This window comes from Myotis davidii, unplaced genomic scaffold (assembly GCF_000327345.1).
Source record: "Myotis davidii unplaced genomic scaffold, ASM32734v1 scaffold70, whole genome shotgun sequence".
NCBI classification, from domain to species: Eukaryota; Metazoa; Chordata; class Mammalia; order Chiroptera; family Vespertilionidae; genus Myotis; species Myotis davidii.
The window spans coordinates 366,520-392,086 of NW_006282434.1; the positions used below are offsets into that span (position 1 = coordinate 366,520).

Genomic DNA, 25,567 nt, shown 5'->3' on the forward strand with positions numbered 1-25,567 from the left:
CTGTGCAAAAAAAAGAAAAAACTAAAAAGAAATATTTCTCAGTGTATGAAATAACACATAGAACCACAAGGTAAGATCTTTTGGAAGAGTTTAAAAACGATTATCTTCAGATAGTGGAATTATAGGTGATTTAATTTTCTTTTTGTTAATTTAAATATAAACGGAAATTCATTCTTCCTTTAGTACATATGCATCACAAAGAAATACTACATGTTAAAACTTTTTAATTTCCTCAAATTTTTTATTCTACTTTAATACAAACAAATGATTGGTAGATTATATGTAGTTTTCCAGTGACAAATAGGCAATAAATGCTTTGGGGGAAATATGAAACTGGCCTAAGAGTAAACAAAACAGATTGAGGAGTTCAGAGGGAAAGTTGGGTAGGGGGGTGGGAGGGGGGAAGATGGAGGGATGGGAGAGGATGGGGGTAAGAGATTAACCAAATAACTTGTATGCATAACCCACCGACACAGACAATAGTGTGGTGAAGACCTAGGGGAATGGTGTGGGGAGGGGGAGTTGTCAATGGAAACAAAGGGGACAACTGTAATACTTTCAACAATAAATCACAGACAACAGTGTGATTGTGGGGTTGGGGGGGGGGCACAGAGGAATGGGTGGAGGTGAAAAAGGGTGTAAGGGTGATAAATGGTGATTGGGAAAAATAAAAGAAAAAAAGTAAGAAAAAATGTAATAAATAAATAAATATTTTATAGACATGAGTGCCTCCCAAGAAGACAGGGTGAGAAAAATGCAGAACTTTAGAAGGTAGAGATAAATTCTCTGTATGTTTGACTTATTAATATACTTAGAGGTAGAGTATATTCCATCTTAAATTTATGAAATGACAATTCTCTCTTCAAAACTGTCAGGTTGAGGGTGGCATGTAAATTTAAGATAAAATATTGTATAAATCATTTAAAAATGGAGGCTGAAAATAAAAGGATTTTCTTCCTTTATGTCATCTATATGCTTTTGGTTGGTGCTTGGACCTAATTATGTGTGTGTGTGTGTTCTTTTTCCCCACAAATGACATCTGAAACTAAAGAGCTCAGATTAATTTTTAAGAGCTCAGATTTGAACCTGAATCTCACTATCTCTACCTAAATTTTTTTCCAGTGAATCCCATTTGGTTATGTTCATTATCTCTTTGGCATATCTTTCCCATGTATTAGAAACTTAAAAGGGAATAATAATAATGATAATAAAAATAATAAACCATCAAGAAGTACCAGTGGGACAAGGTAAATGCAATGTGGGGGTGTAGGTAGCCAAATCTGACCATGGTACTAAGATCTGGGAATATATTATAGATCAGGAAAAGAGCTGCATTTTGGTGCGGTCCCCCAAGGTAAAATAATCGCCCAGTCAGACATGGCCCAAAGGTTTCGTAAAGAAGATAAGTAATATTTGCCTCAGAATATCACTTTGGGCCTTTTAAAAATGCCAGAGACTATGAGATATGTATCATCACTGCACTATTTAGGAGGACAAAAGGGAAAATGGCAGCATCTCTCTTTTGGGAATTTGACTAAAGATCATTAACCAAACAGCCAAAGTATATTCTGATTTCAGCTCAGGAAGAAGGTGCTGTAGAAGACTTTACCAACAGTGGTCTGGTATCATCTCCCGTGTGAAAACTTCCCTCTTCTACAACATTTGCTTTGTATCTCTTTTTAGTTATATGCAGTGAGAGGACAATTATTTTTCTGTCCACATCCATTTTATTCTGGACTCTAGGTAAGTTTGCTCCCATTCAGTAAGCACTATAGTTGGATTACAGTACAAGAAAATAATAGCTTTTGGCAAAAATATTTTCATTCAGGGCAAAAGAATATATATGTTTGTTTACTTATGTTAATTCTCACCAGAGGATATTTTTCCATTGATTTTTAGTGAGAGTGGAAGAGAGAGGGAAACACTAGCATGAGAAAAATGCATTGATTGGTTGCCTCCTGCATGAGCCCTGACCAGGGCCCAGGCCACGGAGGAGCCTGCAACCAAAGTACATGCACTTGACTGGAATTGAACCCAGGATCCTTTGGTCCACAGGCCAATGCTCTATCCTCTGAGCCAAACTGGCGAGGGCAAAATTACCAAAAATTAAGATTACATTAAAAATGCAAAGGATGTTAGAATAGGAAGGAACTTTATTAATCTTATGGAGATGACTATATATTCTGGCCTCACTAGGGTAGTCTTATTTTATATCTCTTTTTACACAGTTGTTTATAGCCCCCTTACCATTTTCAAAAATGTCCTAACGTGATAAATTACATAGTTATGCTATCCTATATAATAAAAGGGTAATATGCAAATTGACCCTAAAGGGGTAACGACCAGGAATGACTGGTAGCAATGATGAGCACTAACCACCAGGGGGAAGATGCTCAATGCAGGAGCTGCCCCCTGGTGGTCAGTACGGTCCCACAGGGGGAGCACTGCTCAGCCAGAAGCCGGGCTCACAGCTGGCGAACACAGTGGAGGTGGTGGGAGCCTCTCCCGCCTCCGCGGCGGCGCTAAGGATGTCCAACTGACGGCTTAGGCCTGGTGGGGAGCAGGCTTAAGCCGGCAGTCAGACATCCCTTGAGGGCTCCCGGACTGTGAGAGGGTGCAGGCCGGGCTGAGGGGCCCCGAGTGTACAACTTTCATGCACCAGGTCTATAGTCTATAATAAAATACCCTCTTTTTACCAATAGGTTAAAATCTATTTCTCCCTGACCCGGACATGCAGGTTGAATGTACAACTATCTACTGAATTCCCAGGCCATTGGATTGTTCACTTTACCATGCCACCCTTAAAGTAAAAGGCTGATAATTTGATAGAAATACACACATAGAAAGTGTAGATTTCACTAAAGGGCAATGATATGACATCACTACTTTTGAGCTGCCCAAGACACTGCAATTCACAGATGAGGAGAATATGTTTCGAATGTATAAATTGTAGTCTACTATTATCTCCACTCCAAGGGAAAAATTCCCTCATCTTCCACATCTGCAATAACTCTATTTTTAGCTATATGCAGTGGGTGGACAACTCGTTGTTTCCATCCCCATCTTAGGCACAAGTGTGACCATCTTATTTCCAGGCTCAATGTACCAGGTATTTTGCTTCCACTCATGAGTACTAGAGTTGGAATTAATGTGCTGTGGCAATAATTTTTCACTTTAGAACTAAGGTCAGTAATAAATAAGTTAAATTATTTTACCTGTCTTCCTTAGAAAATTACCAACAATTTTACTTTGATTGCGCTTACCAACTAACATGTATTTTTATTTCAAGTTGTATAAGAGTATAAAAAGTTACTTTTAAATAATAAGCTTAGTTCTAGTTCCAAGAACCTAGAACTCTAATTATATAAATTTGTTAATGGTAATAAAAAAACATCCTATTTCCAATTGAAAATAAAGATTTAGTTTATTTAAAAAGTCAAAAAAACATGAATAGTAATAGAATTTGCATATTGATGACAATTTCTTGAACTTTCTAATACAGAAGATAGATAATACCCATTAAATTACCAAACTAGTTCCAAAATGCCCACAAACACTGCTATCAATTAGTAAAATAGTATTTTACAGAAAGCTTTACGTATTAGCTCTGACACCAAATTGTTAGTGTAGGTAGTTAGATATTAATAAAGGAAGGGAGCAAAGGGAATCAGACATTAAGCATAATAAACTAGGGAGCTGAAACAAATATTGGGCATGCTTCACTGAGAAGCTATAGCATCACAGGTTCATTCACCCACTCCAGGAGACCATCGCATCCTCCACCCTTGGGACTTAATCCTTGGGCAAACCCCAGGCAATCTCCTAATAGGCAAGAAGAGTCTCTCCAGGGAACTGCTGGCCTGGTATCAGATTATCAGGATTATTGGGGGAAGGAGGAGAGGAAATTCCTCTGCTGGGTACACGCAGAGTAGAAGCCAAGATGGCAAAGGATAAAATCCTTCTATTATGAAGCATGCCCAGTAGAAACTAAGATGGCAACTATAAGGGGCAAAGCACAGCCTGGGGCAAGAATCAGATTGGGTAAGAGACACAGAACCCCAGAAGATCCAGGAAATGGATTGGTTAGGGGGAAGACCCACCAGAAGCCTGGGGAAAAATTGGGAAATTGATTGGTTATTTTGAAAGGGCACTTGGTCCTTCCCAAGCCCTAGATAATATAATCCAAACTTAATAAAGTGGAGTCTCTCTCTCTCTCTCTCACACACACACACACACACACACACCTGGTAACACATGCTCGCCCAGTACACTCGCACATTCTCTCTCCATAGCAGCCATTTGGGCCTAGCAGCTGCCTTAGGCCTGGCAGCCTCAAGGACTCCAAGTGTCCAAGTGTAAACTCTAAGCCTGGGTACAGCAACATAGCCAGGAACAAACTAGCTAGCCAGATGGGGACAGAGACTAAATTGGACTAAGCCTTGGCATCGCGCAGGATTTCTGGGCCTGATGAAGACAAGGCTGGAGTTTTCCCACAGTGGGAATGAGGGAGATGAGACCCAGGGAACCTGGGTGGAGCCATCCATTTCAACCCCAGTAAATCTTACCACAACACCTCAACCTCCCATGCATGGGTCCTTCAAAATGGTTTTCTCACAACTCCATAAAATGACCCCATTTCTACCAGCAACAAAATCACTCTTTTCAAAAAAAATTTACTCACTCATTAATAATATAGACCAATTCACTGATAATTTCTAACATAACTCTATTTTGAGCCTTTACCACAAAAGGGAAATATTTGTTTCTCTTTAAGAAATCTTTGAAGAAATTGTTAAAGCTTTAATGATGTATTTTTATTGGCATATATTCTGATAAGTTTTTATAATAACTTCAAAGAATAAATGAGGATCATGTATACATTTAGGATATATATGTATTTATATGGGTGTATATATAAACACATAAAAATAGTTGGACTATAATATTTAAAAAGTTTTTATTAAGGAAAGTAGAGTGCTTCTTATATGAAACTAAAGTTAAATAATAATTTTAAAGTAATTATTGTGTCTTAGGAATTTATGCTAATTATTTTTATAGACAAAGTATTGGAATCTTTCTCATAAGTTAGTAAGTTATGCATTTCAAAAATTGTTTCCTAATGACTTTGCATGGATTTAACTACTCTACTAATAAATTCTGTCAACTATCTTTCTGGTCAACAATATTTGCAAGATTCTTTGGTAAGGTTAAATACGTAGCCTGTAATTACAAAATAAAAGTCAGGCAACTGGCCCATATGAAGCAAACCCACTTATTTTCACTACCTTTCATCTGTCAAGATAAAAAAAGTAACCAAACATCTCTTAAGTTAATATAATTATAAATTTAGAAACTATCATAACATAAAAATATATGGTAACGTAACTAAGAACATCTTAGCTAAATACATATTATCCCTTTACGTTGTTTTCACATTGTACAATGATTTTGCACTAGGTTAAGAAATAGTGAGAGTCATAGTGATTCAACAAAAAGACAGAGACTTAAAGAAACAAATATTTCCCTTTATTTGATTATATTACATCTACTCTTGGAACATTCAAAATTGAAATTCTCAATTTACAGGCTTCTAAATAATGCTATTTAACTGAAAGCCAGCCAGTAAATAGCAACATATATTTGAAAAGTTTACTTGTGGAAAGTAATTTCTAAACAAACTTAGTTTAGTGGAGTATAAAGTAGATTCAGAATTATTAGCATGATCCAGAGAATTAGAACAGTAACACTCAACAGCATTTTATCAGTAGTGAGTTTGCCTTACTCCTTCGCCAGCTGCACACTGGTAGGTTTTGCTCCAATAGGTATCCCGTACTTGTGCAAAGTGTTAATTAAAATCTCCCTCATGTCGGTGTTGTAGGAATCAAAGTCAAACACGTTCCTAACCACACTGGAGAGACCTTCGGTGGGAAATTTCTGCATTAAAAAACACACACCTTATTATGTATATGATAAATACACAACATAAGTACAAAACTGATAGAACAATGATGATACAATGAACTTTTTTTTTTTTGATACAATGAACTTTAACAGACATTAACAGCCTGGTCTCATAACCAGATAGGAGGAATATGTGTGTTTTCTCTACTAATTTTGCTCTGATGACTTGGAATTTTCCTTTTTAAATATTAGAATTTGAGGGGCCCAGTTCCTTCTGTCAAATGTTAAACCATGTTAGATGCTGGTTTCAGTGCCTTCTACTGCTTTCTGAAATCTCCTGACTTTAAAATGAATACCAGATTGAACAAATAAAAAACTACTGTTTAAACAGAGCAGAGCATTAAATATCTGTACAGAAGTATTTAGAAAAGTCAAAGGTCTATGAAGAAATGAAAATATGATAACAGAACAAGAAAAGACAGAGAGAACATCAAGTACAGAGCACAGAGAAATGAGGTGTAGCAGAGGGAAAGAAACAAGTTCCCACTCGTGTAAATACACACTACAGTGTCCTCTGGGTCCTTCACTGGCTCTGTCTTTCTCACACACTGAGATCTGAGCTGGGCTTACCATGGTTTTACAATCAGAATAAAGCTTTCTATATTCCTTTGCTGGTTTTCCTTCGAGGATTGGAATGGGGCAAAGATCAAGAATCATGAGGTTGTAATTGTTAGCTTAAAGTTCATTTTTTTTCTTCTTTCATAATTATTAATTTTTTATTGAGCATTCTTCCAACTCATTACCTTAAATGAGTCTGAATAGAAGAATATGATTACATGAGTACAACAATGCCTAGTTTTTTAAACAGTACAAAGCAAAATTTTAACAAATATCTTATGAATTACAATGTAGTCTTATTGTTATGTGTACTGTTAATTCAACTCAGTGCATGCTTACAAGCTACCTAATTTCTAAGCAAACATCAATTGCTGAATTTAAAATAACTAGACTTATAAACATTATATCTAATAATGATATCTGACAATTATTTGTTATAAATAGAATTTACATAGATTTTTTTGTTTTCTTTACCAAGGTAGGTAGACTACAAATTCCACACGGCTACAAGGAATTTCATTCTCCTGTTCATTTACTCTATCTTATAAAACTGTCTTGCAGTATTTACAGATATATAATTAATAATACTGTTGGTCCCCAGTTTGTTTTCTATACCCAGGTCTTCTATTTTCACTCAGATACTACGTGCTTGTTGTATAAAGTCAAATAGTAAAAAGTTTCCCTGCGGTCTCACTCTCTTGTTTCACTCCCCCGCCCCTCAAGCAGATTTCATGGCTCTTTGGTAATGGCCAAGACAAAGAACTTTGCCAAACTTAATTAAAAGGCTAAATATAAAATGTCCACTGGTTTTCCAGATTTAAATCTAGATGACAAACACTTATATCACCTGAATCAGTATAATATTTACAGAAATTGAAAGATTTGGTATAAATTAAGCTGTCTAAAAAAAGACTGATGGCTTATTTTAAACCTTTATGCACAAGCATTTGCCATACCTGTAAGTGCTTGACTATGTTGACAACTTCTCTGGTAGAATATGGGTAGCTAATAATCCCCTGGTCAGCTAAACTCCTCAGCTCTCCAAAGGCAGCCACGAGCTTCTGAAGGATGGGCTCCGGCACATTTGGTCCATACTGCCTGAGCATCTCAAGCTCCGAGTGGGGCTTGGGATTATCAACTGCATGGCAGCTAAAAATATCACCTATACGAGAAAAAAATTCACATTCAGCATGCAACGAATCCATTATACTGCCATAGGAAATATGCAATGGTTGTTTAAAGAGCCACCGGTTGGTCACAAAAGCAAACTTTTAAATGTGCAAAACTGCACAGAAAGCCCCTCCACAACAGGAGGATGTGGAGAAGACAGCGAATCACCACAGTTAAAGAAAAGGAAATTGAGTGATGCGTGGTTTATTCTGTACAGATTTGCTTCTATTAAAAAACTAAGTAACACTTGGATACAATCTCATTGGGAGATACTCAAATATAAAGAGCATAAAAGAGAACCTCTGTGTGTTTCTGCCATCCCACTTGCTCCCCACAGGAACCTGTGTTAACAGTTCAGTGAAATTATTCTTTCAGGTTTTTTTAAAATGCACACATACAAACATGTATAGTTTTGGTGATCTATTCCTTTTCCATTTAATTGGAAAATAACCTTCATATTGTTCTGAGACTGCATTTTTAACTTTAACACATTAAATATCTTGAGAAATTATATACATCTATCTCATATGCATGCTTTACGTATACTAAAAAAGGGGGAATCAGCATCATCACTCTAAATAATTTATACCTTGCGCAGATTGCTAGAATATAAGTTAGAAGTCAGTTTTGGAAAAGCAAACCTGCAGCGACAATGTCTAAATTAGAATCAAGAAAAAGGAATGTGGAAACACAAAATATTTCATCTGTAATTTAGACAACTGAGAATATACTAGAAAAATATAATCTAAGCTAAAGAAAGGTGACTTTCTTATATTCAAAGTTCATATAATTCTACTGATTGATAATCCAGGAGATGAGGAACAAAAGGGAGTTAAAGTAAATAAATTTGCATTATTTAAGATGTTCATTTTAGAAAGAAAGGGCATCTAGATCTTCTTAATTTAGAAATCATTCGAATCATCATTTTATCATTATTACATATTTATAACAGCAATGGAATAAAATGCAAGTACCAAAGAAATCACTGCCTAAGGAAGAAATCACTGCCTAAGGAAGAATAAAATGCAAGTACCAAAGAAATCACTGCCTAAGGAAGACAATCCAGATCTGTTGGACAGAATCATCATTCTAACCTTGTATGTCATAGACTAAATCCATTAAATACAAATGTGAAGAACATCAGAAATGGTGATGGTGGAGAAGTCAGTCAGGCAAGGCCTCATGCTGCAAATGCAGGTATTGAAGATAAAAGCATTCTAGGAGAGCTTTCAGCTAATACAGACCCTACAGCAAGCACAACCTGGTATGTTCGCAGAAGAGGCGGCAAAGCAGAATGGTTGGAATAGAATGAGTGATGAAGAGAGCTGAATAAAAAATGAGGTCAGGGAGAGAAGAGGATTTGGGAGACATGCTCTGTGCTCTTCTAAAGAAATTCTACACATGTACAAGCTTAATCACTTGTACACATATCCCTCTTGCCTTTTGTTTTTTTACTAATTCAAATGGTAGACTAATATACCCAGTGTTCTGATTTACTGTATTTTGGGAATTATTTCTTAATCAGTATGGGTAAACTTACCCCATTCTTTTTTTAAGACAGCTGCATAGTATTCTATTGTGTGGATATAATAGAATTTCTTTATCCAGTCCCATTTGGATTGTTTCCAATTTTTTGCTACTATTAAAAAATGCTATACTGCCTATATCTGTACTTACATCATTGCATGGGTAACTCCCTTAGATGAATTGTTTGATGTGGAATTACTAGATCAAAATTCCTCCTAGGACACTGAGCCTGCTCATGTTGAGTATGAGAATTACCAGTATCCAGAATTACCTACGTGTCATAGAAAGATATGTCCTTCTTAAAGGCTCCTGGTGGTTAAGGTTAGCCAAGGGCCTCTCCAATCAGTCTTCTGAGCTGGCTTCCAACCTTTTCATAGTTATGGGGATGTAACAAAAACCAAACACTAAAAACCATTCCTTACTTTATATTTTACTTCTAAGAGGTCCTACACAACAAAGTATAGTGTAGCTGTTTAAGGAAATGAGCTCTGGAATCAGAGCCAAGCTTTAACAGGCATTATTTAAGTGCCCCTGGAAAAGCAGTTAACCTCTCCGAATATCAGATCTTCTTCTCTAAAATGGGGATAACAAGCACTCTCCCAGGAGGCTGGGGTGGTGACATTGCACTTCGAAGCATTCACTGATAGCCATTACACGTGTTACTAAGACAGCGATATTATTGCTATTGCTACTGGTTTTGTTATTATCATTTATTGCTTTTACCTAAAGTACCGAAGAAATCATTGCCCAGGAAAGGAAATCCAGGTCTGTTGGCCAGAACAATCATCCTAAAATCAGGATGAATCACTATAACATTTTCTCTTCCATTGACATTAGCAGAATCTGAAAAACAAAATTTCTATTTACTCTTTATTGACATTTAATAATTCTTAAGAATATCAAGTTATAGCCTTTAAATAATATAACAAGTTGTCATACTGTTCAATTATATTTTTAAAACACTAAGAAATATGGTTAATAATGACTTGTTTACAGAAAAAAACTTCCTTGAGAAAGTTTCCTTAAGAACAGAATACTGATAAATCATATACTAATTATACAGGAACTTGCATTTTTATGTTATTCAATGTACATTTATTTATTAAAAAAGCAAATTTGTCCAAATGTTGTTTTATGGTATTTTAGTTTGGCTTGAGATGCTGTTATTCCTTAAAAAATGAAAATAAGAACCAATAACAAGGAATAATCCAAAGCACACTCAAGGACAATCCAAACAGCTTTTGGTTTTTATCAAATCAGCAGCTGCATCACATTGCAGAGAACGTGCCATTATGCAGCTAAGGAGTGATTCTTATTCAAACTATTCACTCTGAAACTTAGCCAAAGAGAAGAATGGTCTTGAACACAGTCAACTCATTCATGCAATGCTGATTTATTTCCAATGAAAAAATTCTACCATAGTTCTTAAAATAAGTAATCTTAGGTTGACTGGAGCTTTTTGTGTGTAAATGTTTAAGGTATTAAGGGACTTGAATACTACCATTCAAAATGATAGTTGTGAAGCACCTGCAGTTTCATTTGAGTCTATAAGAACCTGAACTGGCACTTTTTATGATACCAAAAACTAACCTTTCAATGTACCATATAGTCTTAATAGTTTTAATGTTTGATCGCCATTAATTTTAGTAGTGGCAAATAATAAGGTATGTGGTCACAGGTAAAATTTAATTATTAGTTAAAATAAAAAATGATAAAAAATGAAAAATTTTAAAAAGCAAAGAAAATAAAAAAATAGCTCTACAAGTGATGCTTTATGAAATCATGTTCAAAGGAGCTTCAGGGGCTCTTGTGTTTAAAACATTGTTTACACAATGGGGGGATAAGGACACATATGTAATACCTTAATCAATAAAGAAATTAAAAAAAATAGAACATTGTTTACAAATAGGAACAGACTGTCGAATCTCAGGAGGAAGGCAGAAGTAGGTGGGTGGGTGGGAAGAGATCAACCAAAGAACTTGTATGCATATATGCATAACTCATGGACACAGACAACACTGTGGTGAAGGCTTGGGGGGGTGGGTGTTAGGGGGCTAGAAGGTGTTGCTGGGGGAAAAAGGGGAATAAAGATTAAAACTAATAATAATAATAATAAAATAAAATATTGTTTACAATCAAACCTGAGTTTAAAAAATATGATGACCCCTTTACTTCTAGACTATCTTTAAAAAAATGTATCAGAAAAAGGATTACCAGGATATAATATCACTCTTAAACTAAAATTTGTTTCAGCAATTCTTTCTTGCTTTCCATTTCACTCTCCTCATAATCCCTCTAAAAAGGGCAGGCAGAATTCTAGTCCTGAGAGTCTAAATAATCTTTCTTGGAGATAGTATTCAGGCTGTCTGATTCAAATTCTCATTTTCTCCATAAATTCATTGTGAAACTGAAATGTTAGAATATTTTTATTAGTGCTGAGTTTCCCAGGCTCAGACACAGAAATTTTGTAATGGCAATGCCCAAGAAAAATATCTCTGTGGTGATGCACTTGTACATTTTAAATAAGGTTTTTTTTTAACATGTTCTCTGTGAATATTGGAAATTTTAGTTATCAGTCGCAACTTGTTTGGTTACTCTGCTATTGGTTATATATTTTCAATGGCTAGTTATAGATTGTGAAGTCTTTTCATGATACAAAATTTTTAAATTATAAACTAGAAAATGTTCTCACATTGCATTAGACAAACTTAATTTTTCTTTGTTAGATTCATCTACCTACATTTCCTCTAACAACAGGAATAAAATAAGTAAATAAAAGGAAGAAGATAATCTAAAACAGAGGATGACTTCTTCCTGTGGCAGGTGTGTGTGTGTCTATAATATACCTGTGTATACACACATCTATTCAAACACAAATGTGACAAATATATATAAAATACCCAGAAATTTTTGTAATTATACTGAGATAATAAAGACATTAATTTTAATAGTGTAATAGAAACATGCTAGAGCTTTCAAAAATTCCAAGTAACAATAAAAGAAAATATATCGTGTAGTAATTGAGAGATGAATATAGTAAGGATTATATATTGGTAATTTCAGAGTAGAAAAATCTGAAGTTGACCTGTCTTAAAATTATTGAAATTTTCAAAGATACACTCTGACTATAAAAAATGAAACTGAGAAAGCTAAGTTCAGACATTTGATTTTTTTAAATGACTGTCAGTAAAGACAACTTGAACTTAGACTTGTTACTTGGAGATAAGGAGCCAGCTAAGGGTGTGATTGGATACCAGGGAGTAAAAGTTGCATATATGGCGGAAGAGTTGCTTTTTTATACTCACTTGCAACGATGCGTCTTCCATCTGCTAGAATCATTTCTCCATTTTCTACTAGAGTTTTTAAAATACAGGTAACATTTGTTGGGGCCTTGTCAGCCTCATCTACTACCAGAACATGACCCAACTTTACTGCTTTAACCTTTGAAGACAGAACATTTACCATAAACAAAAATGAAAGCAAACATTGAAAATTTCATCATTCGGTGCTTGGGATTTATAATAGCTGGTTAAGTTACGCATATACAGTCACAAAGAAAGTTTGTAGCAGAGCTGGAAACAAAATTTATGGATCTCCACAAAAAGCTTCTCATAGTTACTAAACTGCTAACTCCACAGTAATTTATTTCCCTTTAGCAGTGTAATTATTCCTATGTTGGTGATGTCCACAACATATTACACACCAGACTAGGGGAGATTTAAAACAAGTGTGACGAATGGAGAAATTAAAGTGTCATGGGCGTGGAGTGAGACATTACAACAAATGGTGGATTTCAGAACATTGCATTTGTTATGGCTCTGAAAGAATATACAATTTTTACAGATCGGAATGGACTGTGAAGAGGTGGGTATTCAAGATAAAGGGTATCAATGGTCAAACTCAAGAAATCCTGAAGTATTCTGAGGGAAGAGTGAATAAGAATAGTCTATCTTGTCTGAAGCAGAGGTTAAATGTAAGAAAAGAGAATAGGGTCTGAAAGGGTAGATCAGGTCTCTACTACGAAAAAACATGTACTTTTCCTCACTAAGCAATGGGATGTAACTAAGATCTATGAATTCAGAAATTATCGGAATGGAGCTGGGAGCTATACTTTAGGACATTTAATCAGGCAGCAATATGCAGAATCGACCAAAGGGGGATTAGCATAATAACTTGGTCCAAAAATGGTTTGGCGCCTGATTTAGAGAGAAAGTGGGGAAAATGGAAATAAAAAGCATTAGATGATCTCAAGAGTTTTCAGAGGTATAATCTATAGTATTGGCAACTGATTAGATGGGGAGAGGGGAAAGGAAAAAAAATAAGAAAAACTCGTGGGTCTTAGGTAATTGACTGAATGGTAACATTGTGAAAAGAAAGGTAGAAGCTATGAAAACTCTTTAAAATATTTTTAAAGAATGGATAGGAAGAGATATTCAATGAATTTAATTGTAAACCCAAAGATTACATTTTTAAATAGTAAGAAATATCTCATAACATAAAACGGGCCAAATCATAAACTTTTCTCATTACAGTTTTGGCACATAAATATGTAAGGAAATACAGATTGAGAAGTGAGTGATTTCCTCTACCACAGATATTTTATTCCACATTCTTAAAAAACAGATACTTTTCTTTTTAATATCAGGGTAAAATTAAACTGAATTTAAAAAGATGATAACTCATACAGCTTCTACCCCCAACCTCAGCCTTCACTTCTCTGTTCAGGGAAAGTCAGGCCCACACTGGGAGAATTCAGGCAGGAGTTCCTAAAGACTCCAGTCATTGGGGTCTGGATCACACAGGTTTTCATGATGGCTTATTGTGACACTGATGCAAAGGCATTATCTACTCAGAGGGGTAGGCCAGGCAGGACAGGATTTCTTTGAGGCCTTATGTGAGAAGCTGAGGAATAGCTCTTTCCAGTTGCCTAAAACATTTGGTTAATATTCTTATTAAAACCATTTTTAAAAACATTCCAGAAGTATTACCTAATTTCAAACTCTACACATTTGTAAAAAACAAAACAAAAACAAAACACAGAAAACTTTTTTCTTTTTTAGATTCTGGAATGGAAAAGAAATCATTAGAGGATTTCAATCATTCCCTAAATCTCTCACTCTGGAGAGAGAACAGAGTAAGAAACCATGTTATTTTCCCCAAATAATTTACAATTAAACATCCACTCCCCAAATGACATAAATGAGTGCTTTCCAGTTAAGAATGAAACATATTGGAATCTATGGGAGATTCCATACTCCCCTTACTCAAAGGCTGAAATACAACTACCATTAAAAAAAAAAACACACAGTAGAGAATATTCATATAATTGGATTACTAACCAAAGGTGAGTCTTCATACACAATAAGTCCATCTTTAACAGAAGGCTGAAGAGTAAGGCTTTGTACCGTGGTGTCCCTACAGTGAAACCAACACAATTTAAAGTTAGTCAGGAAATACACTGACATTTGATCATGAATAAATATAGAACACAAGAACACTTCCTATTTTCTTTTTCTTCATTATCCTGTATTTCACCAAATAAATAAAAATAGCAGATGGAATTCTATTCAGCAACAGTATTTTGTAGATGTAAATATAAATTATAAGGATTTGGAAATTAATCCAGGTTTATACATTATCCAAGTTCTTCACTTCTCTTTTTTCTTCCAGATAAAAAAAGTGATCACCTCTCTTTCCTTGTGACCATTTCACTCCTCAAAATCACCACTTGATAGTGAAGAGGAGAAATTAAAAATACGTATTTGTATGATATATACATTATATATATTATTTTAAAGTAACTTTGATGGTGAGTTTGGTGATGACTGGAATGTTGACACACCAATTAAAGCAAGTCTGTGAATTACGTCTGGGCCTGGCCCAATCTGCCATCATTAGGCAAGAGCCAGACTACTTCACCTCACTCCAGGACCCAAGGGATTTTAAACACATCTGCTGTGATAATGGCAATCCATTTTATTTTCTTAAATTTACCTGCTCCTCTTTTCCTGACCCTTCCTTTTAGATATTCAGAAGTATTAAGAGTAAGCTGTCTTGATGATGTACTCCTCACTGAGGAAATATGTTCACTCCACCCATGATTATTCTTGTAAAAAATGTGTTCATAAGCTGCAGTTGATAGACAGGTCCAGACATTTTTAAGGGAATCAATCTTATATCTTTACATTTTACGTATGTTCTATCTTAAAAAAATTATCCTACAGCCACCTTGATCACATCATACAGAGAATTAAATTACTTTTAAATGTAACGCCTTTCTTTACAAGACTTCAAAGTGATTTTTTTCAAACTACTCTACCACTTATTCGAAGTAAAATGTACAGTTACAATGGTGTTGTTTTGAGTACCTACTATGTGTAAGACACTACTTGGAATGGGAACGTCAGACTTTAGTGCTAAAACATACTTTTGAAATGTCTACGCAAATTCCAGATTTTACTATAATTTATCAAAATTATAAAATGTCTATCCATTAGAAAAAAATATCATATGAAAATCACAAACAAAGCAAACTTCATATATAAGTCAAAACTTTTTTTTTGCTTTAGCAAAACATAGTTAATCAAAATCAATCCACTACTTTGAGAGCCAGTAGAGAGGAGGTGGAAAGAAGACTTGAAAATCAGAGCAATCAGGATTTAAATTCTGGTTCTTGCCAATTATTGTCATATGATCTTGGTTTAAGTAATAAAACCCACCCAGGAGGCTCACTGATGGAAAACTTGGAAAGCATCTAGCACAGCATATGGCAGGTAAAAAGTGCACTTACCAGTATGTATCAGCTTTAACTATTTCCTGTTATCATTATTGCTGCTCTTATGACTGAAAGTTACTTGCCTGTCTAACTTCTACTTGATCTTCAAGTTCTTAACGTAGACAGTATTTACAGAGAATACCCTCACTGACCCTATTCAGGCCGGGTTAGGTAGCTTTGCTGTCTATTCCTCCTGAGCCCTGGATCTCTCCCTGTTTTAGCCCTTAACAATTTATAGTGTAGATGCTTATTTTAATATCTATCTTTCTACACAGATGGTAAGATTAAAGAATGTAGACCCTCTACCTTGATCTACCTTGTCCCTCATCCTGTCCCCAGCATCTAACGGATGTCTGGCTCCCAGGAAGAATTTAATAAGTATTTATTGAATAAATGAATGCATGAATGAAATGAACAAAAATGCTAAAAGTTGAAAAATCAACCAAAGCTTATAGTCAACATACAGTATATGAACTTTCAAATTCATTGGATCATGGAACACTTTTTTTAAAATAGAGAATCTGGAACTACAGAACCCATTTTCGTAATTGTTTTTTGATTAAGGCTGATTCTCTGAGAGGTAAGGAACCCTCCTTATTCATTTATAAGTGTGTATTAAAAAGTACAGTCATGTTGAGAAGTATATTTAGGTTCATTAGTCAAGGGACTAAGAGGCAGAATTTTTATGTCCACCATAGACTCTAACTGAGTTAAATTCCACTTATTGTAGCAGGAAACTTTGGGCATGAGTAGGGATGCTGGCAGTATAACTACTGACATTAAGAATTTCTAGAAAAAAATCAGTGGAGGGCAGAATAGGCAGATGCGTGCCAAGGCTTGTCCTGGAGCAAATAGAACAAGCAGCTGAAACAAGGAACATCCACCCCGAATTGGTGAAGTATACTAAGCTGGTGAGACAGTTTGCATCCAGGAAGAGCAGAGTTCCCCTGGAAAGGAGCAGCAGCTATGTGAGCGGCCCGCTCCCCCATCCGAGGAGCAGCAACCACGCAAGCAGTCCAACCTGTCCAAGGAGCAGCAGCCGCACGAGCAGTCTGCCTACGTCTGAGGAGCAGCAGCCGTGCGCAGCCCACCCTCATCCAAGGAGCAGCAGCTGTGCAAAGCCTGCATCCTGCACCAGTTCGAGGAGCAGTAGCCACACAAGCAGATCGCCCACGTCTGAGGAGCAGCAGCCCTGCACAGCACACACCGGTCCAAGGAGCAGAGCCACACAAAGCTTGCAACTGTCCGACAAGCAGCAGCTGGGTGAGGGGCCCATCCACATCCAAGGAGGAGCAGCCATGCGTACAGCTCACTCCCATCCGAAGAACAGCAGCCATGCAAGCAGCCCACCCCCGTATGAGGAGCAGCAGACTTGCAATCAACCTCTCCAAGTCCAAGGAGCAGTAGCCCCACAAGCAGCCCACCACATTAGAGGAACTACAGCAGCGTGCAGCCAGCCCCCATTCAAGGATTAGCAGCCACGTGAGCTGTCCGCCCCAGTTCAAGGAGTAGCAGCTCCCTGTGTAGCCCGCCCCCATCCAAGGAACAGCAGCCTCGTGATCAGCATACCCTCTGTCTGAGGAACAGCAGCTGTGTGAGGAGCCTCCCCCAACCAGCCAGAGGAGCCATCACAGCTGTGAACAGCACCCACCAGAGGAGCTGACTTATGTAAGAATGAAGAAGAAATGAAGAGTGATATACCTGCAATAAAAAACACCATTGAAAGTTTCAAGTAGACTAGGAGAAGCAGAGGACCGAATTAGCGAATTAGAAGACAGGTAGCAAAACACACCCAAACTGAACTGCAATTGGAGAAAAAAATTAAAAGACAGGAGGAGAGCCTAAGGGGGCTATGGGCAACATGAAACAAAACAACCTATAAATAATAGGGAGGCCAGAACAATAGGAAGAGGAACAACAGTTAGAAAACCTACTCAAAGAAATAATATCAGAAAACTTCCCTGAGGTGGGGAAGAAAAAAGTCACACAAGCACAGAGAGGCCCAAACAAGATGAACCCGAAAAGACCCACACCTAGACACATCATAATTACCATGGCAAATGTTCAGGACAAAGAGAGAATCGTAAAGGGTGCAAGAGAGAGACGGAAAGTTACATACAAGGGATCTCCCATTAGATTATCAAATGATTTCTCAACAGAAACACATCAGGCCAGAAAAGAATGGACGGAAATTTACAAAATGATGCAAAGCAAGGAACTGAATCCAAGAATACTCTATCCAGCAAGGCTATCATTCAAAATTGAAGGGGAAATAAGAAGCTTCAAGGACAAAAAAGGCTAAGGGAGCTTATCACCACCAAGCCAGCAATGCAAGAAATGCTAAAGGGACTGGTGTAAAAAGAAGAAATAAAAAGCTCAGAAAGAAAACAGGTACAAAAATAGAAATGGCTACAAACAAGTACCTTTCAATAATAACTTTAAACATGAATGGACTAACTGCTCCAATCAAAAGACATCGAGTGGCTGAATGGATATAAAAAGATGACCCATACATTTGCTGTCTACAAGAGACCCACCTCAGAAGAAGGGACTCACACAGACTGAAAGTGAAGGGATAGAAAAATATCTTTCAGGCAAATGGAAATGAAATAAAGCTGGGGTAGCAACACTTATATCGGACAAAATAGACCTCAAAGTGAAGGCCATAGCAAGAGATAAGGAAGACCACTTCATAATACTAAAGGAATAAATACAACAAGAGGATATAACCCTGATAAACATATATGCACCCAATGTAGGAGCACCCAAATACATAAAAATACTCCTGGAAGATATCAAAGGAGAGATCGACAACAATGCAATCATAGTAGGGGACTTTAATACTCCACTGACATCAATGGATAAATCTTCTAGACAAAAAATAAGCAAAGAAACAGCAATCCTAAATGACTCACTTAAATGTAAGATGGGAAACCATAAAAATACTAGAGGATTCCAAAGGCAACAAAATCTCAGACATATGCCAAAGCAATTTCTTCACCAATACATCTCCTAGGGCATTGAAAACTAAAGAGAAAATAAACAAATAGGACTACATCAAAATAAAAAGCTTCTGCACAACAAAAGAAACCATCAACAAAACAACAAGAAAGCCCACTGCATGGGAGAACATATTTGCCAATGTAATCACCGATAAGGGTTTAATCTCCAACATTTATAGGGAACTCATACAACTTAACAAAAGGAAGATAAACAATCCAATCAAAAAATGGGCAAAGGACCTAAATACACACTTTTCAAAAGAGGACATTCAGAAAGCCAAGAGACATATGAAAACATGCTCAAAGTCACTAATCATCCGAGAGATGCAAATCAAAACGACAATGAGGTACCATCTCACACCTGTCAGACTGGCTATCATCAACAAATCACCCAATGACAAGTACTGGAGAGGATGTGGAGAAAAAGGTACACTCGTGCACTGCTGGTGGGAATGCAGACTGGTGCAGCCTCTACGGAAGACAGTATGGAGCTTCCTCAAAACACTAAAAATGGATCTCCCATTTGCCCAGTAATCCCACTTCTAGGAATATATCCCAAGAAACCAGAAACACCAATCAGAAAGGATATATGCACCCATATATTCATAGCAGCACAATTCACCATAGCTAAGATCTGGAAACAGCCTAATTGCCCATCAGCAGATGAATCAATTAGAAAACTGTGGTACATCTACACAATGGAACACTATGCTGCTGTAAAAAAGAAAGAATTCTTACCATTTGCAACAGCATGGATAGAACTGGAGAGCATTATGCTAAGTGAAATAATCCAGTCAATGAAAGAAAAATACCACATGATCTCACTCATTTATGCATAATAAAGACCATTATAAACTGATGAGCAAAAATAGATACAGAGGCAGAGCAGCATCCAAGAGACTGTCAAACTACCGCGGGAAGGCCAGGGAGTGTTGGGGGCAGAAAGGGGGTGGAGGGGGTAAGAGATCAACTGAAGGACTTGTATGAATGCATATAAGCATAACCGATGTACATAAGATATTGGGGGGTAGGGGAGCTCGGGAGAATGTCAAGGGGAGAAAAAAAAGGAGACCTATGTAATAGTCTTTGTAATACTTTAAGCAATTAAAAAAATAATAAAAAAATTGCTAAACCTCAAAAAAATAAAATAAAATAAATAAAACTTAAAAAAAGAGGGGAAAAAAATGAATTTCTAGACTACTTGCCCTATTTGCACCTAACTTAAAAGTCTTCTCCCTCTAACTTGACCAAATGGTGATTTCTTTAGTTAATTCCCTGGCAATCTAGCATGCTGCCATATCTGATCCCTATTCCAAGCTTCCAACCCATGATCCAGGCTCTCATGGAGCTAGTCTTATGATTTACTGCTTCCGAGGATCCTAGCACTACAGTTTACAAAGCATCTATTATTATTATTTAAAGTTCACTAAAATTCAAATTTAAATGTGTTTAAAAGAAAGTCTTGGTGATGTTAAGGAAAGTGAAAATATCTTGAGGCAATTAATTGGCGCTTATTAACTTTAGTATGAATAAAATAATTCTTATGCAATATAGTAGTAGTATATAGTCGTATATTCATTTTCTGTATTCCTAGGTCTTACTGGAGGAATACTTTATGCTCTCTTCTGCTAAAAATTAATTTTTAGAGTTTAGAAACAACCAAGATCAGGATTTAATTAATCTTACTTAAATTCACTACTGATATTCTAGCAGTACAGAAGGGGGGTAGGTGAGGAATAGAAAATGATGTGTTCACATGGATTTATATAGCAATATAGTGAATTTCTCACTTCAGCTGTCACATATTTAATAAGCAACAACATAACACATTCCAGCACCAAAATGGAAAAGGAACTCATATCATTGGTGGTAAAAGGAAAATTTAGTTACCTTGAGAATACTTCATAGCAGATTAATAATAGGAAATTCAAGCTGAATTCCAACTTTAAAAAGGCAAATAAAATTGCTCTATAACACATGGATACTGATATCATGCTATCAGTCAAAATAGATTTCTGAAAAGACTTCTGCCCAGAAATCAAAACCACAAGCACAAACCAGATGACTTCCAAAAGGGACTATAAATGAGGAGAAATACAAATGGGAATTTCTAAAAGTGATTTTTGTCCTGTTCTTGGTCCTTTTGTCTTATACATGAAAAGAAAAGCAAAGGCTAATAAAATATATAAAATGGGGATTAATTTTAAAAAGTAGGCTAAGTTTGCACCTCCCTGGAGACCCAAGGGCTACTGCACCCTGTGGATAGCATCAGGCCATACATCCATAAGCAACACACTCAAGGGACAGAGTCAGTGAGCACCAAAGCTCCACTGAAGCAAGTCCTGCTCCATAGCGATATCTCCTGCACAGCAGCTCTCCCACTGTAGCCGCAGCTGGTCTTCACAGCAATTGGCCTGTAGGTCAATTCCTCCCAGTGACACCAACAGCAATCAAGACTCAACCACAACAAGATTGTGCACACAGTCCACAAAGGGGCGCACCTACTGTGCCCAGCTCAGGGAAGTGGGGAGGCTAAGCCATTGGGCCCTATAGGACACTTACTATACAAGGCCACCCTACCTACTCCAGGAGATAAAGCAGCTCTACCCAATACAGGGAAGCAGCCAAAATGTGAAGATAAAGAAACAGGTAACAATGAAAGAAATGGAAGAAAGCTAACTACTGGATACAGAGTTCAAAACCACGGTTATAAGGCTACTCAAGAATCTTCATGAAACCTACAAGGAACTTAGTGAGACTTTCAAGGATCTTAGAATGCCAAATACATGGAAAAAGACCAGTCAGAAATTAAGGATACACTGATTGAAATAAAAAATAACATTAAAGAATTCAACAGAATACAGGATTCCAAGAATAAAATCAATGATTTGAAATATGAAAAAGGAAAAAACACTCAGAAGAGAAAAAAAAAAGAATCCAAAAATATGAAGATAATGTAAAGAGCCTCAGGGACAATTTTAAGTGTACCAACAATCTTATTATGGGGGTGTCAGAAGAAGAGAGGAGCAAGATATTGAAAACCCATTTGAAGAAATTATGACAGAAAACTCGCCCTACCTGGAGAGAGAAATAGATGTATAAGTCCAAGAAGCACAGAGAGTCCCAAACAAGAGGAACTCAAAGAGGACCACATGAAGACACATCATAATTAAAATGCCAAGAGCTAAAGATAAAGAGAGAATCTTAAAAGCAGCAAGAGAAAACCAGTTAGTTACCTGCAAGGGAGCACCCCTATGACTGTCAGCTGATTTCTCAACAGAAACTAAGCAGGCCAGAAGAGAGTGGCAAGAAATATTCAAAGTGATGAATAGCAAGGATCTACAACCAAGATTACTGTAGCCAGCAAAGCTATCATCTAGAATTGAAGGTCAGATAAAGAGCTTCCCAGACAAGAAAAAGCTAAAGGAGTTCATCAGCACCAAACCAGTACTACATGAAATATTGAAGGGTATTCTTTAAGAAGAGGAAGAAGAAGAAAAAGATAAAACACATGAACAATAAAATGGCAATAAATACATATCAATAATTGAATCTAAAAATCAAAATAAATAAGAAATCTAAGAAATAGAATAAACTGGCGAATAAAATAGAATCAGAGGCATGGAAATGGAACAGACTAAAAATTCTCAGAGGGAAGGGGGGTAGAAGGGGCAGGAAGAGATTTAACAAATCTTTATATGCATATATGCATTATATTATTTAACAGATCTTATATGCATATATGCATTACCTATGGACAGAGACAATAGGGTGGCGAAAGCCTGGGGTAGGGCGGGAACCAGGTGGAGAGGGGAAATGGGGGGAAAAAAGAAGGACATCTGTAAAAATTGCAACAATAAAGATTTTAAAATAAATAAATAAATAACTGACAAAAGGAAAAAAAAGTAGGCTGACTTATATTTCACTAAGTTTCTCTGATTATGTAAGAATAGAAACAGTCCACTATCTTCAGCATGGTACTTAATACAGGAAGAAAGATTGTTTTACAGGTATCCTACAACATTATAAACTACCACTTTGTAAGTTATACGGTGACCACTGTTGTCACAGGTAGCATAGTGACTCAAAGACTGATTCTTTTTCAGAGTATCTGATTACAATTATTGCTCTGTATTTATGGGCATCATGGATCAAAAGAAATTAATTTTCCACACAAATAAGTAATAACCCTAAGAGAACATTTTATTTGTTACAATTTCCATTCTATTATGATTTGTTTCTCCCAGGAACAGCTTTGAAATATAAGCTTATAAAAGTTTAAATAGAGTCAACAATTTCAACACTACTAGGAGAAGAAAAGTTAAAATACATCTAGTCACATTTCCTTAGTCTGAGGTTTAACGAAGATATGGCTTCCCAGTACATAACAGTTACCAGTATACTTAATGAACTAATTAAATGTTCCTGATGACATTTATGTTAGCACCAATTGTTCTCACTTCTTACAAACTGAAGCTGTGTATCAATTAAACCCTGTGTTAATAAAGGGGTTACTCAATGAAATATGGTGCTAAACTTTAAATCTGTGACTTTAAAGTTTTTTTTAAATAGGAGTAATTAATGTTTCAATAGTAATTTTAAATTATTCCAGAAGCAATAAAAGTAATTAGATTGTATAAGAACCAGGTTTTTTGTTCGGTTGTTTTTTTTTACAGTCAAAAGAAACAAAGAAAATTGGCTTTTAGAGAGCAAGCACCATCTGTCCTGACATGGTGCTTGTGAAGGTACAGTAAGCTAATATCCTCTAATTTACTGAGGTGCAAGAGATCTCAAAACAGTGATGTTTATTTTGAGGAGGATATCTTAGTGAGTAGTATTTTAATTGGTTTATAGTTAACTTTCTTTTAGAAAAATGATAGTTAAACACAAGAGTGAAGGAAGAAATAGACAGAGTTTCAAATAGCTGACAAGAATCTTATCTAACTTTATAGTTCATTAAAATAAATATGGCTATAGCCAGAGTCCACTCATTAATACAAGCCAAACATGAGAAAGAAAAGATAGGATATGGCATATTGGAGGCATTTAACAAATTAAGAATTAATCTATATTTACAAACATTCTGGGCTATCTACTGAATAGCAGCAGCATACCACCTTCCTACCCCTGCGTATAAAAGGCAAATTTCTTTCACCATGTTGGGAAAGAAATTTCCCAGGCCCTCAAAGAGAGACAATAGTGCTGCCATCCAATACAAAAAGAGAAAGAATAAGCTATAATTACTGCAGTGATAATGAAAAACCAGCAATGGCCTAAATCTGAATCCGTCTAGTTTGGTCAATCACTTAATCTCTGAAAGCCCAAGATTACTCATCTCTACATAGGGCATTAAAATAAAACATATGAGGGAATACAGTAAAGGTAAGGAAGATAAAAGTAGAGAGAGAAATAGTATTATAATGTGTGTTTTGAGAGAAAAGTCCTTCTAGTGAGGTAAAATATAACTTCTATCAAAGTGACTGAAAAGACTCTACCTATTCAAATAGTTGTTTTAGAGCAGTGGTCGGCAAACTGCGGCTTGCAAGCCACATGCGACTCTTTGGCCCCTTGAGTGTGGCTCTTCACAAAATACCGACTTCTGCGCATGGGCCACGAAGTTTCAATCGCACTGTGTGTGTGTGCCTGCAAGTGGTATTTTGCGTCTGTGCATGGCCCACAAAGTTTCAATTGCACTGTACGTGTGCGCCTGCACGTGGTATTTTGTGGAAGAGCCACACTCAAGGGGCCAAAGAGCCGCATGTGGCTCGCGAGTCGCAGTTTGCCAACCACTGTTTTAGAGGACAAATAGTTTATGTAGTAGTCAATCACTCATCACTAATATGTCCAGATGCAGAAAATCCTAACAAACCATAAAAGGAAGACCATCTATAATAATCTATAATAATAAAAGCATAATATGCTAATTAGACCGGACAGCCAAACGACATTCCGGACGTCCTTCCAGACAAAACTGTGGTGGGGGCAGAGGCAGAGGCGGTTAGGGGCAATGAGGCAGACAGGCAAGTGGTTTGGGGGGATGAGGCAGGCAGGGGAGTGGGTAGGGGTGATGAAACAGGCAGGCAAAGTGGTTAGAGGGCGATCAGGCAGGCAGGGGAATGATTAGGGGCAATCAGGCAGCCAGGCAGAGTGGTTAGGGGGGATGAAACAGGCAGGCAAAGTGGTTAGAGGGCGATCAGGCAGGCAGGGGAATGATTAGGGGCAATCAGGCAGCCAGGCAGAGTGGTTAGGGGGGATGAAACAGGCAGGCAAAGTGGTTAGAGGGCGATCAGGCAGGCAGGGGAATGATTAGGGGCAATCAGGCAGCCAGGCAGAGTGGTTAGGGGTGATCAGACAGGCAGGCAGGCAGAGGCGGTTAGGGGTGATGAGGCAGGCAGGTGAGTGGTTAGGGGTGATGAAACAGGCAGGCAAAGTGGTTAGAGGGCGATCAGGCAGGCAGGCTGGCCAGCGGTAAAGAGCCAGCAGTCCCAGATTGCAAGAGGGATGTCCCCCAAGGGGCCCCAGATTGTGAGAGGGTGTAGGCTGGGCTGAGGGACCCCCCCCCCCCGCGGCCACA

The 25,567-nt window shown here is 37.0% G+C and overlaps 1 protein-coding gene across 1 annotated transcript in view; it reads right to left on the reverse strand.

The window, feature by feature from the left end:
* Nucleotides 1-25,567, reverse strand: part of VWA8 (von Willebrand factor A domain containing 8) — a 368,307-nt gene that overhangs the window by 157,641 nt on the left and 185,099 nt on the right. The window contains exons 19-23 of the mRNA XM_015559449.1: nucleotides 14,556-14,631; nucleotides 12,522-12,657; nucleotides 9,940-10,059; nucleotides 7,476-7,681; nucleotides 5,783-5,934 (exon numbers count right to left, since the gene is read on the reverse strand). Of these exons, the coding sequence (XP_015414935.1) occupies nucleotides 5,783-5,934; nucleotides 7,476-7,681; nucleotides 9,940-10,059; nucleotides 12,522-12,657; nucleotides 14,556-14,631 (690 nt within the window). The remainder of the gene's footprint in view (nucleotides 1-5,782; nucleotides 5,935-7,475; nucleotides 7,682-9,939; nucleotides 10,060-12,521; nucleotides 12,658-14,555; nucleotides 14,632-25,567) is intronic.